At 47.5% G+C, this 12,762-nt stretch overlaps 1 protein-coding gene across 6 annotated transcripts in view; it reads left to right on the top strand.

The window, feature by feature from the left end:
* Positions 1–12,762, top strand: part of HDAC10 (histone deacetylase 10) — a 167,293-nt gene that overhangs the window by 79,604 nt on the left and 74,927 nt on the right. For all 6 annotated transcript variants that reach the window (XR_010179420.1, XR_010179418.1, XR_010179421.1 and 3 more), the window contains 3 exons: positions 920–1,154; positions 2,524–2,614; positions 2,788–2,873. Coding sequence is in view for 1 of the 6 variants with exons in the window: in XM_063927153.1 (XP_063783223.1) it covers positions 920–1,154; positions 2,524–2,614; positions 2,788–2,873 (412 nt within the window). In the remaining 5 variants the exon portion in view is untranslated. The remainder of the gene's footprint in view (positions 1–919; positions 1,155–2,523; positions 2,615–2,787; positions 2,874–12,762) is intronic.

The raw sequence follows: 12,762 nt of genomic DNA, 5'->3' as shown, positions 1-12,762 counted from the left end.
TATTTCCTCCGGTATTGGTGACAAATAAGTAACAAATGTTGCATTGTTGTAATAGTTTAACAAGTTCTGACCATGTAATTGCTATATAGCAATGCAGCTAGTCTATGTATCTGTGCCTGACAGGGTACTGCGTGTTATGTCACCGGGATGTCTTTTTTTAAATGTAATCTGGGATGCAAGTGTATAAACCTAAATATACATCAGAAAATTGCTAGAGATGATATGACTGCTGCAGGATATAAGGCGGCACTGTGAGCATAAAAGTATTAAAACTAGTAGGGATACTTTTTTGGGAGTATAAATTGATGCAAATGGGTCTGTACACCTGCAAACTGGAGAGAATTACTTATGTAAATTTGGTATGTAAACCAGGCTCATAAGAATGGATTTAAGCTCATGCATCACGTTACAGAGAGCAGCCCTCTGCCGAAGTCTCTGATGAAACCGGTCAGGGCTTGGCTCTGTGATGTAGTCCCCACCAATTTCCTGGCTCCTGGTGGTAACTGGCATGGTCTGACACGTGGCGACCTTTGGAAGGTGGTCGGTTGCGTGGGTTGTGAACCCAACGGGACTTCTGGAGAAGTGACTGAGTTAGCATGGTGGCATATCCATTATAGAACCATGTGGTAACCAGCCCACACTGTTTTTTAAGGGGTACAGATATTTTTATAGATTTTTTTTTTTTACATGTCCATGCTCACTGATTGTCTTTTAAAATAAAAACGTTAATGCACCATGAATCGCCCCTTCTGCATTTATTTTTAAATGTGTGTGTGTGTGTGTGTGTGTGTGTGTATAGAAAAACCTGGAGCATGCACTATAGAAAAATCCTATCTTACCTTGTGCATAGGCTGATCTTAATATATTTCTAGGTATGGAAAGGAAAGTGACCTATTTTCTTTGCATTCCATTTTGAAAGAGACAAGATCATTACAGGATGTCAGTACTAAAGGCGTGTCTGAAGATGGACGTTCTCCTGCTGATGCTTCAGTTGTGGATGAGTTTCTAGAAAGCCACATGAAGAAAATCCTACATCTGCCCCCTTCCATTACAACCTGTGTTGTATCCCCTGGGGAGCACACATTTGGCTTGCTGGCCGGAGTGCAGGGAGAAGAGAGCAGCACTCCCAGAGAACAAGCAGATGCTGCAATAAGGTCAGTAGGGAACATGCTGCTTATGAGTATTAGGACATGTCATACAGAAACCCAAGTGCTCTGCGTACTGGGGTCCTGTGACAATTTGTCACTCTTGTTTATATGAAGCACCTGCATTTTTTCCAGGACACTATTATGTTGAGTATATTCTTACTTAAATAAAGCGCCATTAAAAAATATGTTGCTTTTTATCTAGGAACATTACAAATGCATAAATTGCACTGTACAGTGACTCCTTTTTATTTCACATTGTATGCACCTCATATGTAACTCAGTGTATTTGTCTTATTAAAATGACCTCCTTTCATTAGCATTTATAAGACTTCTGCGTTTATAATTATTGCGCTTCTATGAGAACAGGTAGAAGATTGAAAATAAACTTATCCATGATTCACCCCTTAGCTGCATTGACACACTTCTAGACAGAAAATATCACTCATTTTATTTTGTAATTTTTTTTTCATTTATAATGATACCAAATGTACAGATATGTCCTCCTACATCTTTGCTGCAGACATGCCAGGTCACACGAGAATCTTCTAGCGTCTTTTTTGCTTGATTTCCCAGAAAATGTGTCTTGGTCACAATGCAATGTGACTAAGACGCACAAGAAGACTGTGCTGATTAATTTCAGCAAAAAAAGATGCCTTACAATAGCAGGCTTGCGCCGGAACTGGCGGCTCACTCACGCCAGGCGTCCCACGCTGCATAAGGTATTGATGCTAGATGTGTGAGGACGCATCTGTATGCAATTTTCTAGAGGTTTGTTGTACGTGTGTGGATCATTATACAGCTTCTACCCTATACAGTTTTCCACTGTAGGAGATTTGAAATAATCTGTAGTTACATTATCTTGTGTTACTATGCTGTAACAGCGTCTGATATGATTCCTTCCACCAGAAGGAAGCAGCCAAACCATAAAGGGGGGTACTCACGGAGCGATATTCTAAGCAATCTGACTAGATTGCTTAGAATATAAGCCTGATCGCTCCGTGTGTACCCATTACAGCGATAGCGATGCGCAGCCCCGCGCATCGCTATCGCTGCTGCTAGATTGGCCTGCCGTGCAGGCCAATCTAGCGGGTCGCTCACTTCACCCGCTGGGTGAAGTGAGCGGCCCCCCGTCTCCCCCCGCACGCTCAGCACAGATCGCGCTGTGCTTAGCGGCGGGAGAGATGTGTGCTGAGCGGTTCGCTCAGCACACATCTCTCCCCGCATCGGCCCGTCTATATGGGCCTTAACAATGATTGCCCAATCCTGTTAAGAGCCTGCTTTATATTCTGGCCCTCATGTTTGCTTAAGACTAGAACTGTTCTACACATTCTCTTTAAAATTGTCATCTTAAAAATAAAACATTTCCCATTTTCAGTGCTTTCAAAAAAGAACCTATGAACAATGAAAGCCTATTGATCTCCGTGGGTAAAATGTTACGTGCTCTTGATAAGCTTGTGAGCAGACAGGTAAAACATGTATATTAACATTTTATTGACTACATTTCAAAATACTATCTATATGCAGTATGCTTTGATCCCAGTTGTAAAGGAAGCTTCTACTACTAATTTGATATTCTACACTTTGAGATTAATAATGATGATGTGATCTCAGCATTTACCATTTGTCTCTATTTCCCTAGACAAAGAATTGTATTACGCTATCCCCGGATGTTTGTCTTTCTGCTGCAGTTGCAGTACAGCACGTGTTACATTTAGGTGCAGAACGGTAGGTCTATGAGTAATTGGGGATATATCAAGTACCTCCCCTCAGAACATTATACTGCGCACTACTGTTAAATGTGAGGAATGGCCTTTTCTGCAAATTAGGACTTATCCCATATCAATTATACTACAAATTTGGCAGTGTAGGGTAACTATAAACCATGTGCTTGTCTGTAGATCTTTGTAGTTCAGTATTTAATGCCAAATCATTGCACATTGGTAGATTTTGCTGTATCTGGCATTATTTTGCTGACGTGTACCTGTTAATTATTATTTTCTTTTTCATCCACTAGGGGACACTGGAGTCCTATACAGTAGGGGTGTGAAGCTTGCAACCGGAGGTGTGGCACAATCTAAAATTAGCATTGTTTGCACAGCCGGCTCCTCCCCCTTCGCATCCCTCCTCCCTCAGTTTGAAAAATTGTGCTGGAGGTACAGCACATAGAGCACTTGAGCTCCTGACTAAAAATCATTTAAAGTGCTGCGTCAACCTATTAAAGGGGGGGACAAAGCTCACTTATACTGGAGAGACAAAGACCCCTTTTGAAGGGGCCTGCATCTCTCCACAGTAGATCCTCGTCAGTTTTTTTTTTTTTTTTTTTCTTCCTTGTCGTTTTTTCTGAGTAAGTACTGGTCTGTTTCAAGGGCCCTAGTATGGTCTATAGGGAGCTGTTAGCCTCATTAGCAATAGAATCCCCTGTTTTATTTTAGTATAGCTGTGCGGGAGATATACATACTACTTACAGTGGGTCTCGCCTATGCTAGAAGCTGTGCGGGAGACGCTGGGAAGATGAGTCCCATGGCACGCGCGCTGGCCGGAGCTAAGACTGTTATGTCGCGCGGCTGAGGAGATACCTTGGTCGCGTGGGAGAGCGCAGGGCAGCCCTTCTCTTCTACGAGGTTGCACTGGCTTGGATGTAGTGGCGCCGCTGTGGGACCGAGAGTGGTCCCGCAGCGCGCGCGCTGGCGGAGGAGAGACGCCGCAATCACGCGGCTGGGGAGATCCCTCGGCAGCGTGGGGCAGGTTTTTAATAGCGCACGGTGTCCGCGAATTAGAGCATCTGCAAAGATAGTAAAGGAACTTTGTTAGGAACTTCCATGGGGGCCATTGTTTTAAGTATAAGGTGGATGTTACAGGTATCAAAGTGGCAGCCATATTAATTATAACATTCGGGCGCCAACCTGAGAGGACAAGGGTCCTCCCCCTCGGTGAATAACATAGGGGAAGGTCTTTTTAGTACACAAATAGCTCCCCCTGCTGTTCAGACTGGATAGTTTTGCATACAGCTCCCTCTACTGGTAAAGAATATATATTACGGTATGTGAGGATCTCCTGAAAGTAATTATACTATACTGATTATATTTTCAAAGGAAATCTGTTTGAAAGATCCTGAAGAAAATACACAGAAGCAAGCAGATACCAACTCTAACATCATAGCTGATTACGGTTGGAGTGTGAGGGTTGCGATATGGCTGGTGTTTTAATTTTTTTTTTTTTCCCAGTAAATTATTATTTTGTCCTGCTCCTTTTCGATCTAAGAAGGGAAGAGTAATTTCAGCCGGATCCGATACCTTTGCTTTCGTCATCTTTCTCTTCCTAGTTTAAAGGGTGAAAGCGCTGCGTGATACCCTGGTAAGGGGTTTTCTCTGACGTCCTAGTGGATGCTGGGAACTCCGTAAGGACCATGGGGAATAGCGGCTCCGCAGGAGACTGGGCACAAAAGTAAAGCTTTAGGACTACCTGGTGTGCACTGGCTCCTCCCCCTATGACCCTCCTCCAAGCCTCAGTTAGATTTTTGTGCCCGAACGAGAAGGGTGCACACTAGGGGCTCTCCTGAGCTGCTTAGTGAAAAGTTTTTAGTTTTAGGTTTTTTATTTTCAGTGAGACCTGCTGGCAACAGGCTCACTGCATCGAGGGACTAAGGAGAGAAGAAGCGAACTCACCTGCGTGCAGAGTGGATTGGGCTTCTTAGGCTACTGGACACCATTAGCTCCAGAGGGATCGAACACAGGCCCAGCCATGGAGTCCGGTCCCAGAGCCGCGCCGCCGGCCCCTTTACAGAGCCAGAAGCAAGAAGAGGTCCGGAAAATCGGCGGCAGAAGACATCCTGTCTTCACCAAGGTAGCGCACAGCACTGCAGCTGTGCGCCATTGCTCCTCAGCACACTTCACACTTCGGTCACTGAGGGTGCAGGGCGCTAGGGGGGGGCGCCCTGAGCAGCAATAAAAACACCTTGGCTGGCGAAAATACATCACATATAGCCCCCAGGGCTATATGGATGAATTTTAACCCCTGCCAGATTACACTGAAAAACGGGAGAAAAGGCCGCCGAGAAAGGGGCGGAGCCTATCTCCTCAGCACACTGGCGCCATTTTCCCTCACAGCTCCGTTGGAGGGAAGCTCCCTGGCTCTCCCCTGCAGTCACTACACTACAGAAAGGGTTAAAAAAGAGAGGGGGGCACTAATTAGGCGCAGTATAAACAATACAGCAGCTATAAGGGGAAAAACACTTATATAAGGTTATCCCTGTATATATATATATATATATATATAGCGCTCTGGTGTGTGCTGGCAAACTCTCCCTCTGTCTCCCCAAAGGGCTAGTGGGGTCCTGTCCTCTATCAGAGCATTCCCTGTGTGTGTGCTGTGTGTCGGTACGTTTGTGTCGACATGTATGAGGAGGAAAATGATGTGGAGGCGGAGCAAATTGCCTGTAATAGGGATGTCACCCCCTAGGGGGTCGACACCTGAGTGGATAAACTGCTGGAAGGAATTACATGACCGTGTCAGCTCTTTACAAAAGACAGTGATTGACATGAGACAGCCGGCTACTCAGCTTGTGCCTGTCCAGACGTCTCATAGGCCGTCAGGGGCTCTAAAGCGCCCGTTACCTCAGATGGCAAATACAGACGCCGACACGGATACTGACTCCAGTGTCGACGGGGAAGAGACAAATATGACTTCCAGTAGGGCCACACGTTACATGATTGAGGCAATGGAAAATGTTTTACACATTTCTGATAATACGAGTACCACCAATAGAGGTATTATGTTCAGTGAGGAAAAACTACCTGTAGTTTTCCTGAATCTGAGAAATTAAATGAGGTGTGTGATGAAGCGTGGGTTTCCCCCGATAAAAACTGATAATTTCTAAAAAGTTATTGGCATATATCCTTTCCCGCCAGAGGTTAGGGTGCGTTGGGAAACACCCCCTAGGGGGGATAAAGCGCTCACACGCTTGTCAAAACAAGGGCTCTACCCTCTCCTGAGATGGCCGCCCTTAAGGATCCTGCTGATAGAAAGCAGGAGGGTATCCTAAAATGTATTTACACACATACTGGTGTTATACTGCGACCAGCAATCGCCTCAGCCTGGATGTGCAGTGCTGGGTTGGCGTGGTCGGATTCCCTGACTGAAAATATTGATACCCTAGATAGGGACAGTATATTATTACCTGTAGAGCATTTAAAAGATGCATTTCTATATATGTGTGATGCACAGCGGGATATTTGCCGACTGGCATCAAGAGTAAGTGCGCTGTCCATTTCTGCCAAAAGAGGGTTATGGACACGACAGTGGTCAGGTGATGCGGATTCCAAATGGCATATGGAAGTATTGCCTTATAAAGGGGAGGAGTTATTTGGGGTCGGTCTTTCAGACCTGGTGGCCACGGCAACAGCTGGGAAATCCACGTTTTTACCCCAGGTCGCCTCTCAACATAAGAAGACGCCGTATTATCAGGCGCAGTCCTTTCGTTCCCATAAGGGCACGTGGGCAAAAGGTTCCTCATTTCTGCCCCGTGACAGAGAGGGAAACGGCTGCAGAAATCAGCCAGTTCCCAGGAACAGAAGCCCTCCCCCGCCTCTGCCAAGCCCTCAGCATGACGCTGGGGCTTTACAAGCAGACAGGGAGGCAGTGTTGGAAGCCATTCACAAGCTGTATTCCCAGCAGGTGATAATTAAGGTACCCCTCCTGCAACAGGGAAAGGGGTATTACTCCACACTGTTGTGGTACCGAAGCCGGACGGCTCGGTGAGACCGATTTTAAATCTAAAATCTTTGAACACTTACATACAGAGGTTCAAATTCAAGAGAAGGGGACTACATGGTGTCTCTGGACATCAAGGATGCTTACCTTCATGTCCAAATTTACCCTTCTCACCAAGGGTACCTCAGGTTTGTGGTACAGAACTGTCACTATCAGTTTCAGACGCTGCCGTTTGGATGGTCCACGGCACCCCGGGTCTTTACCAAGGTAATGGCCGAAATGATGATACTCCTTCGAAGGAAGGGAGTTTTAGTTATCCCTTACTTGGACGATCTCCTGATAAGGGTAAGATCCTGGGAACAGTTGGAGGTCGGTGTAGCACTATCTCAGGTAGTGTTGCGACAGCACGATTGGATTCTCAATATTCCAAAATCGCAGCTGGTTCCGACGACTCGTCTTCTGTTCCTAGGGATGATTCTGGACACAGTTCAGAAAAAGGTGTTTCTCCCGGAGGAGAGAGCCAGGGAGTTATCCGAGCTAGTCAGGAACCTCCTAAAACCGAGCCAAGTCTCAGTGCATCAATGCACAAGGGTTCTGGGAAAAATGGTAGCTTCCTACGAAGAAAAGCCATTCGGCAGATTCCACGCAAGAACTTTCCAGTGGGACCTGCTGGACAAATGGTCCGGGTCGCATCTTAAGATGCATCAGCGGATAACCCGGTCACCAAGGACAAGGGTGTCCCTCCTGTGGTGGTTGCAGAGTGCTCATCTTCTAGAGGGCCGCAGAGTCGGCATTCAGGACTGGGTCCTGGTGACCACGGATGCCAGCCTGCGAGGCTGGGGAGCAGTCACACAGGGAAGAAATTTCCAGGGCTTATGGTCAAGCCTGGAGACATCATTTCACATAAATATCCTGGAGCTAAGGGCCATTTACAATGCTCTCAGCTTAGCAAGACCTCTGCTTCAAGGTCAGCCGGTGTTGATCCAGTCGGACAACATCACGGCAGTCACCCATGTAAACAGACAGGGTGGCACAAGAAGCAGTCAATGGCAGAAGCTGCAAGGATTCTTCGCTGGGCGGAAAATCATGGGATAGCACTGTCAGCAGTATTCATTCCGGGAGTGGACAACTGGGAAGCAGACTTCCTCAGCAGGCACGGCCTCCACCCGGGAGAGTGGGGACTTCACCCAGAAGTCTTCCACATGATTGTAAACCATTGGGAAAAACCAAAGGTGGACATGATGGCGTCCCGCCTAAACAAAAAATTGGACAGGTATTGCGCCAGGTCAAGGGAACCTCAGGCAATAGCTGTGGACGCTCTGGTAACACCGTGGGTGTACCAGTCAGTGTATGTGTTCCCTCCTCTTCCTCTCATACCAAAAGTACTGAGAATTATAAGACGGAGGGGAGTAAGAACTATACTCGTGGCTCCGGATTGGCCAAGAAGGACTTGGTACCCGGAACTTCAAGAGATGCTCACGGAGGACCCGTGGCCTCTACCTCTAAGAAGGGACCTGCTCCAGCAAGGACCCTGTCTATTCCAAGACTTACCGCGGCTGCGTTTAACGGCAGGGCGGTTGAACGCCGGATCCTGAAGGAAAAAGGCATTCCGGATGAAGTCATCCCTACCCTGATCAAGCCAGGAAGGATGTAACCGCAAAGCATTATCACCGCATTTGGCGAAAATATGTTGCGGGGTGCGAGGCCAGTAAGGCCCCGATGGAGGAATTTTCAACTAGGTCGATTCCTGCATTTCCTGTAAACAGGAGTGTCTATGTGCCTAAAATTGGGGTCCATTAAGGTTCAAATTTCGGCCCTGTCAATTTTCTTCCAGAAAGAACTAACTTCAGTTCCTGAAGTTCAGACGTTTTGTAAAAGGGGTACTGCATATACAGCCTCCTTTTGTGCCTCCAGTGGCACCTTGGGATCTCAATGTAGTTTTGGGGTTCCTAAAGTCACATTGGTTTGAACCACTTGAATCTGTGGAGTTAAAATATCTCACATGGAAAGTGGTCATGTTGTTGGCCCTGGCCTCGGCCAGGCGCGTGTCAGAATTGGGGGCTTTATCCTGTAAAGGCCCTTATCTGATCTTCCAGACAGGGCGGAATTGAGGACTCATCCTCAATTTCTCCCTAAGCTGTTTTCAGCGTTTCACGTGAACCAGCCTATTGTGGTACCTGCGGCTACTAGGGACTTGGAGGACTCCAAGTTGCTGGACGTAGTCAGGGCCCTGAAAATATGTTTCCAGGACGGCTGGAGTCAGAAAATCTGACTCGCTGTTTATCCTGTATGCACCCAACAAGCTGGGTGCTCCTGCTTCTAAGCAGACTATTGCTCGTTGGATTTGTAGCACAATTCAGCTTGCACATTCTGTGGCAGGCCTGCCACAGCCAAAATCTGTAAAAGCCCATTCCACACGGAAAGTGGGCTCATCTTGGGCGACTGCCCGAGGGGTCTCGGCTTTACAACTTTGCCGAGCAGCTACTTGGTCAGGGGCAAACACGTTTGCCAAATTCTACAAATTTGATACCCTGGCTGAGGAGGACCTGGAGTTCTCTGATTCGGTGCTGCAGAGTCATCCGCACTCTCCCGCCCGTTTGGGAGCTTTGGTATAATCCCCATGGTCCTTACGGAGTTCCCAGCATCCACTAGGACGTCAGAGAAAATAAGAATTTACTTACCGATAATTCTATTTCTCATAGTCCGTAGTGGATGCTGGGCGCCCATCCCAAGTGCGGATTGTCTGCAATACTTGTACATAGTTATTGTTACAAAAATCGGGTTATTGTGGTTGTGAGCCATCTTTCCAGAGGCTCCTCTGTTATCATGCTGTTAACTGGATTCAGATCACAGGTTGTACGGTGTGATCGGTGTGGCTGGTATGAGTCTTACCCGGGATTCATAAATCCTTCCTTATTGTGTACGCTCGTCCGGGCACAGTATCCTAACTGAGGCTTGGAGGAGGGTCATAGGGGGAGGAGCCAGTGCACACCAGGTAGTCCTAAAGCTTTACTTTTGTGCCCAGTCTCCTGCGGAGCCGCTATTCCCCATGGTCCTTACGGAGTTCCCAGCATCCACTACGGACTATGAGAAATAGAATTATCGGTAAGTAAATTCTTATTTTAAACAGCATGTCTAAAGCAGCCAAGACTTCCAAGACCTGCTATGTTTGTACGAAGTGTAACAAGAAAAGCACGCGTGTTGGCAGCTCCGGAGTGTGCGACTCCTGCTTAGACAAGGACGCTACACCTGGGAGCAGTGCTCCGTCTAGGTCATGGGAAGACAACCTTGCACATAGAATCTCCAAGGAGATGGCAGATTCATGCAAGCAGCAATCGGAATGGGCTGCAGGATTCTCTAAGACGATGGAGGAATTTCTCATCAAGTTAACTCCTCCCGCACATACAGAAACAAATGTGCGCAAGGCAGTTAAACGACCTCTCTCTATTATACCGGAAACCGAGGAAGAGGGCCTTCTCATTGATACAGAGGAAGGTGAATTGATTGAATCTGACCTAGATGCCGATTTTCCAGAAGAGGACACGGCAATCTCAGGTCTTGAGTCTTTAATTGAAGCGGTAAAGGAGATCCTAAACTTCAAGGTAGAAGAAGCAAAGGAGCCAGAAGAATCCGAATTGTTCGAATCCCAAAAGCCGCGTTCAGCAGTGTTTCCCATTCCTAAATCCCTCCAATCTCAAATGGAGGAGGCTTGGAAACAACCTGACAAACGCTTTCAATTTCCAAGAAGGTTTCAAGTAACTTATCCCCTACCTAAAGGTGTAATGGATAAGTGGGAGAATCCACCAATAGTGGATGCTTCCCTGGGAAGATGGTCTAAGAAGACAATCTTACCAATACCTAATGTGACGACGTTAAAGGATGCTTCAGATTGTAAGGTTGACACAGCTTTAAAGTCAATTTCTCTGACGTCCTAGTGGATGCTGGGAACTCCGAAAGGACCAGGGGGATAGCGGCTCCGCAGGAGACTGGGCACAACTAAAGAAAGCTTTTAGGTCACCTGGTGTGCACTGGCTCCTCCCACTATGACCCCCCTCCAAGCCTCAGTTAGATTTTGTGCCCGGCCGAGGTTGGATGCACACTAGGGGCTCTCCTGAGCTTCTAAAAAGAAAGTATATAATTAGGTTTTTTATTTTACAGTGAGACCTGCTGGCAACAGGCTCACTGCAGCGAGGGACTAAGGGGAGAAGAAGCGAACCTACCTGCTTGCAGCTAGCTTGGGCTTCTTAGGCTACTGGACACCATTAGCTCCAGAGGGATCGACCGCATGGAACTGGCCTTGGTGTTCGGTCCCGGAGCCGCGCCGCCGTCCCCCTTACAGAGCCAGAAGCAAGAAGAGGTCCGGAAAATCGGCGGCAGAAGACATCAGCCTTCACCAAGGTAGCGCACAGCACTGCAGCTGTGCGCCATTGCTCCTCATACACACTTCACACTCCGGTCACTGAGGGTGCAGGGCGCTAGGGGGGGGCGCCCTGAGCAGCAATAAAAACACCTTGGCTGGCAAAAATACCACAATATATAGCCCCAGAGGCTATATATGTGATAATTACCCCTGCCAGAATCCATAAAAAAGCGGGAGAATAGTCCGCGAAAAAGGGGCGGAGCTATCTCCTTCAGCACACTGGCGCCATTTCTCCCTCACAGCTCCGCTGGAAGGAAGCTCCCTGGCTCTCCCCTGCAGTCTACACTACAGAAAAGGGTAAAAAAGAGAGGGGGGGCACTAAATTTAGGCGCAGTATATAGAACAGCAGCTATAGGGGACATAATTCAATTAGTCCCTGCATTATATAGCGCTCTGGTGTGTGCTGGCATACTCTCACTCTGTCTCCCCAAAGGGCTTTTGTGGGTCCTGTCCTCTGTTAGAGCATTCCCTGTGTGTGTGCGGTGTGTCGGTACGGCTGTGTCGACATGTTTGATGAGGATAATGATGTGGAGGCGGAGCAGATGCCTATAGAAGAGATGTCACCCCCTGCGGGGCAGACACCTGAGTGGATGGACTTATGGAAGGAATTGCGTGCACGTGTCGACTCCTTACACAAAAAATTTGACGACATGCCAAATGCGGGACAGCCGGCTTCTCCGCTCGTGCCTGTCCAGGCGTCTCAAAGGCCATCGGGGGCTCTAAAACGCCCGCTACCTCAGATGGCAGACGCGGATGTCGACACGGATACTGACACCAGTGTCGACGACGATGAGTCTAGTCTAATGTCCACTAAGGCCATTCGTTGCATGATTGAAGCAATGAAAGAGGTGTTACAAATTTCTGATATAAACCCAGGTACCACTAAAAAGGGTATTATGTTTGGGGAGAAAAAACTACCCGTAGTTTTTCCCCCATCAGAAGAATTAAATGAAGTGTGTGAAGAAGCGTGGGCTTTCCCTGATAAAAGATTGGTAATCTCTAAGAAGTTACTAATGGCGTTCCCTTTCCCGCCAGAGGATAGGTCACGTTGGGAGACACCCCCTAGGGTGGATAAAGCGCTCACACGTTTGTCTAAAAAGGTGGCACTACCGTCTCCGGATACGGCCGCCCTCAAGGAACCTGCTGATAGAAAGCAGGAGGCGATCCTGAAGTCTGTATATACACACTCAGGCATTATACTTAGACCAGCTATTGCGTCAGCATGGATGTGCAGTGCTGCCGCTGCGTGGTCAGATTCCCTGTCAGAAAATATTGACACCCTAGACAGGGACACTATTCTGCTAACCATAGAGCATATAAAAGACTCAGTCTTATACATGAGAGATGCACAGAGGGAGATCTGCCGGCTGGCATCTAAAATAAGTGCATTGTCCATTTCTGCTAGGAGAGGCTTATGGACCCGCCAGTGGACAGAGGATGCAGATTCAAAAAGGCACATGGAAGTTTTGCCTTATAAGGGTGAGG

This window comes from Pseudophryne corroboree, chromosome 6, assembly GCF_028390025.1.
Source record: "Pseudophryne corroboree isolate aPseCor3 chromosome 6, aPseCor3.hap2, whole genome shotgun sequence".
Taxonomy (NCBI): Eukaryota; Metazoa; Chordata; class Amphibia; order Anura; family Myobatrachidae; genus Pseudophryne; species Pseudophryne corroboree.
The sequence above is the reverse complement of the archived record's forward strand: the minus strand, read 5'-3'. Positions and strand labels throughout refer to the sequence as shown.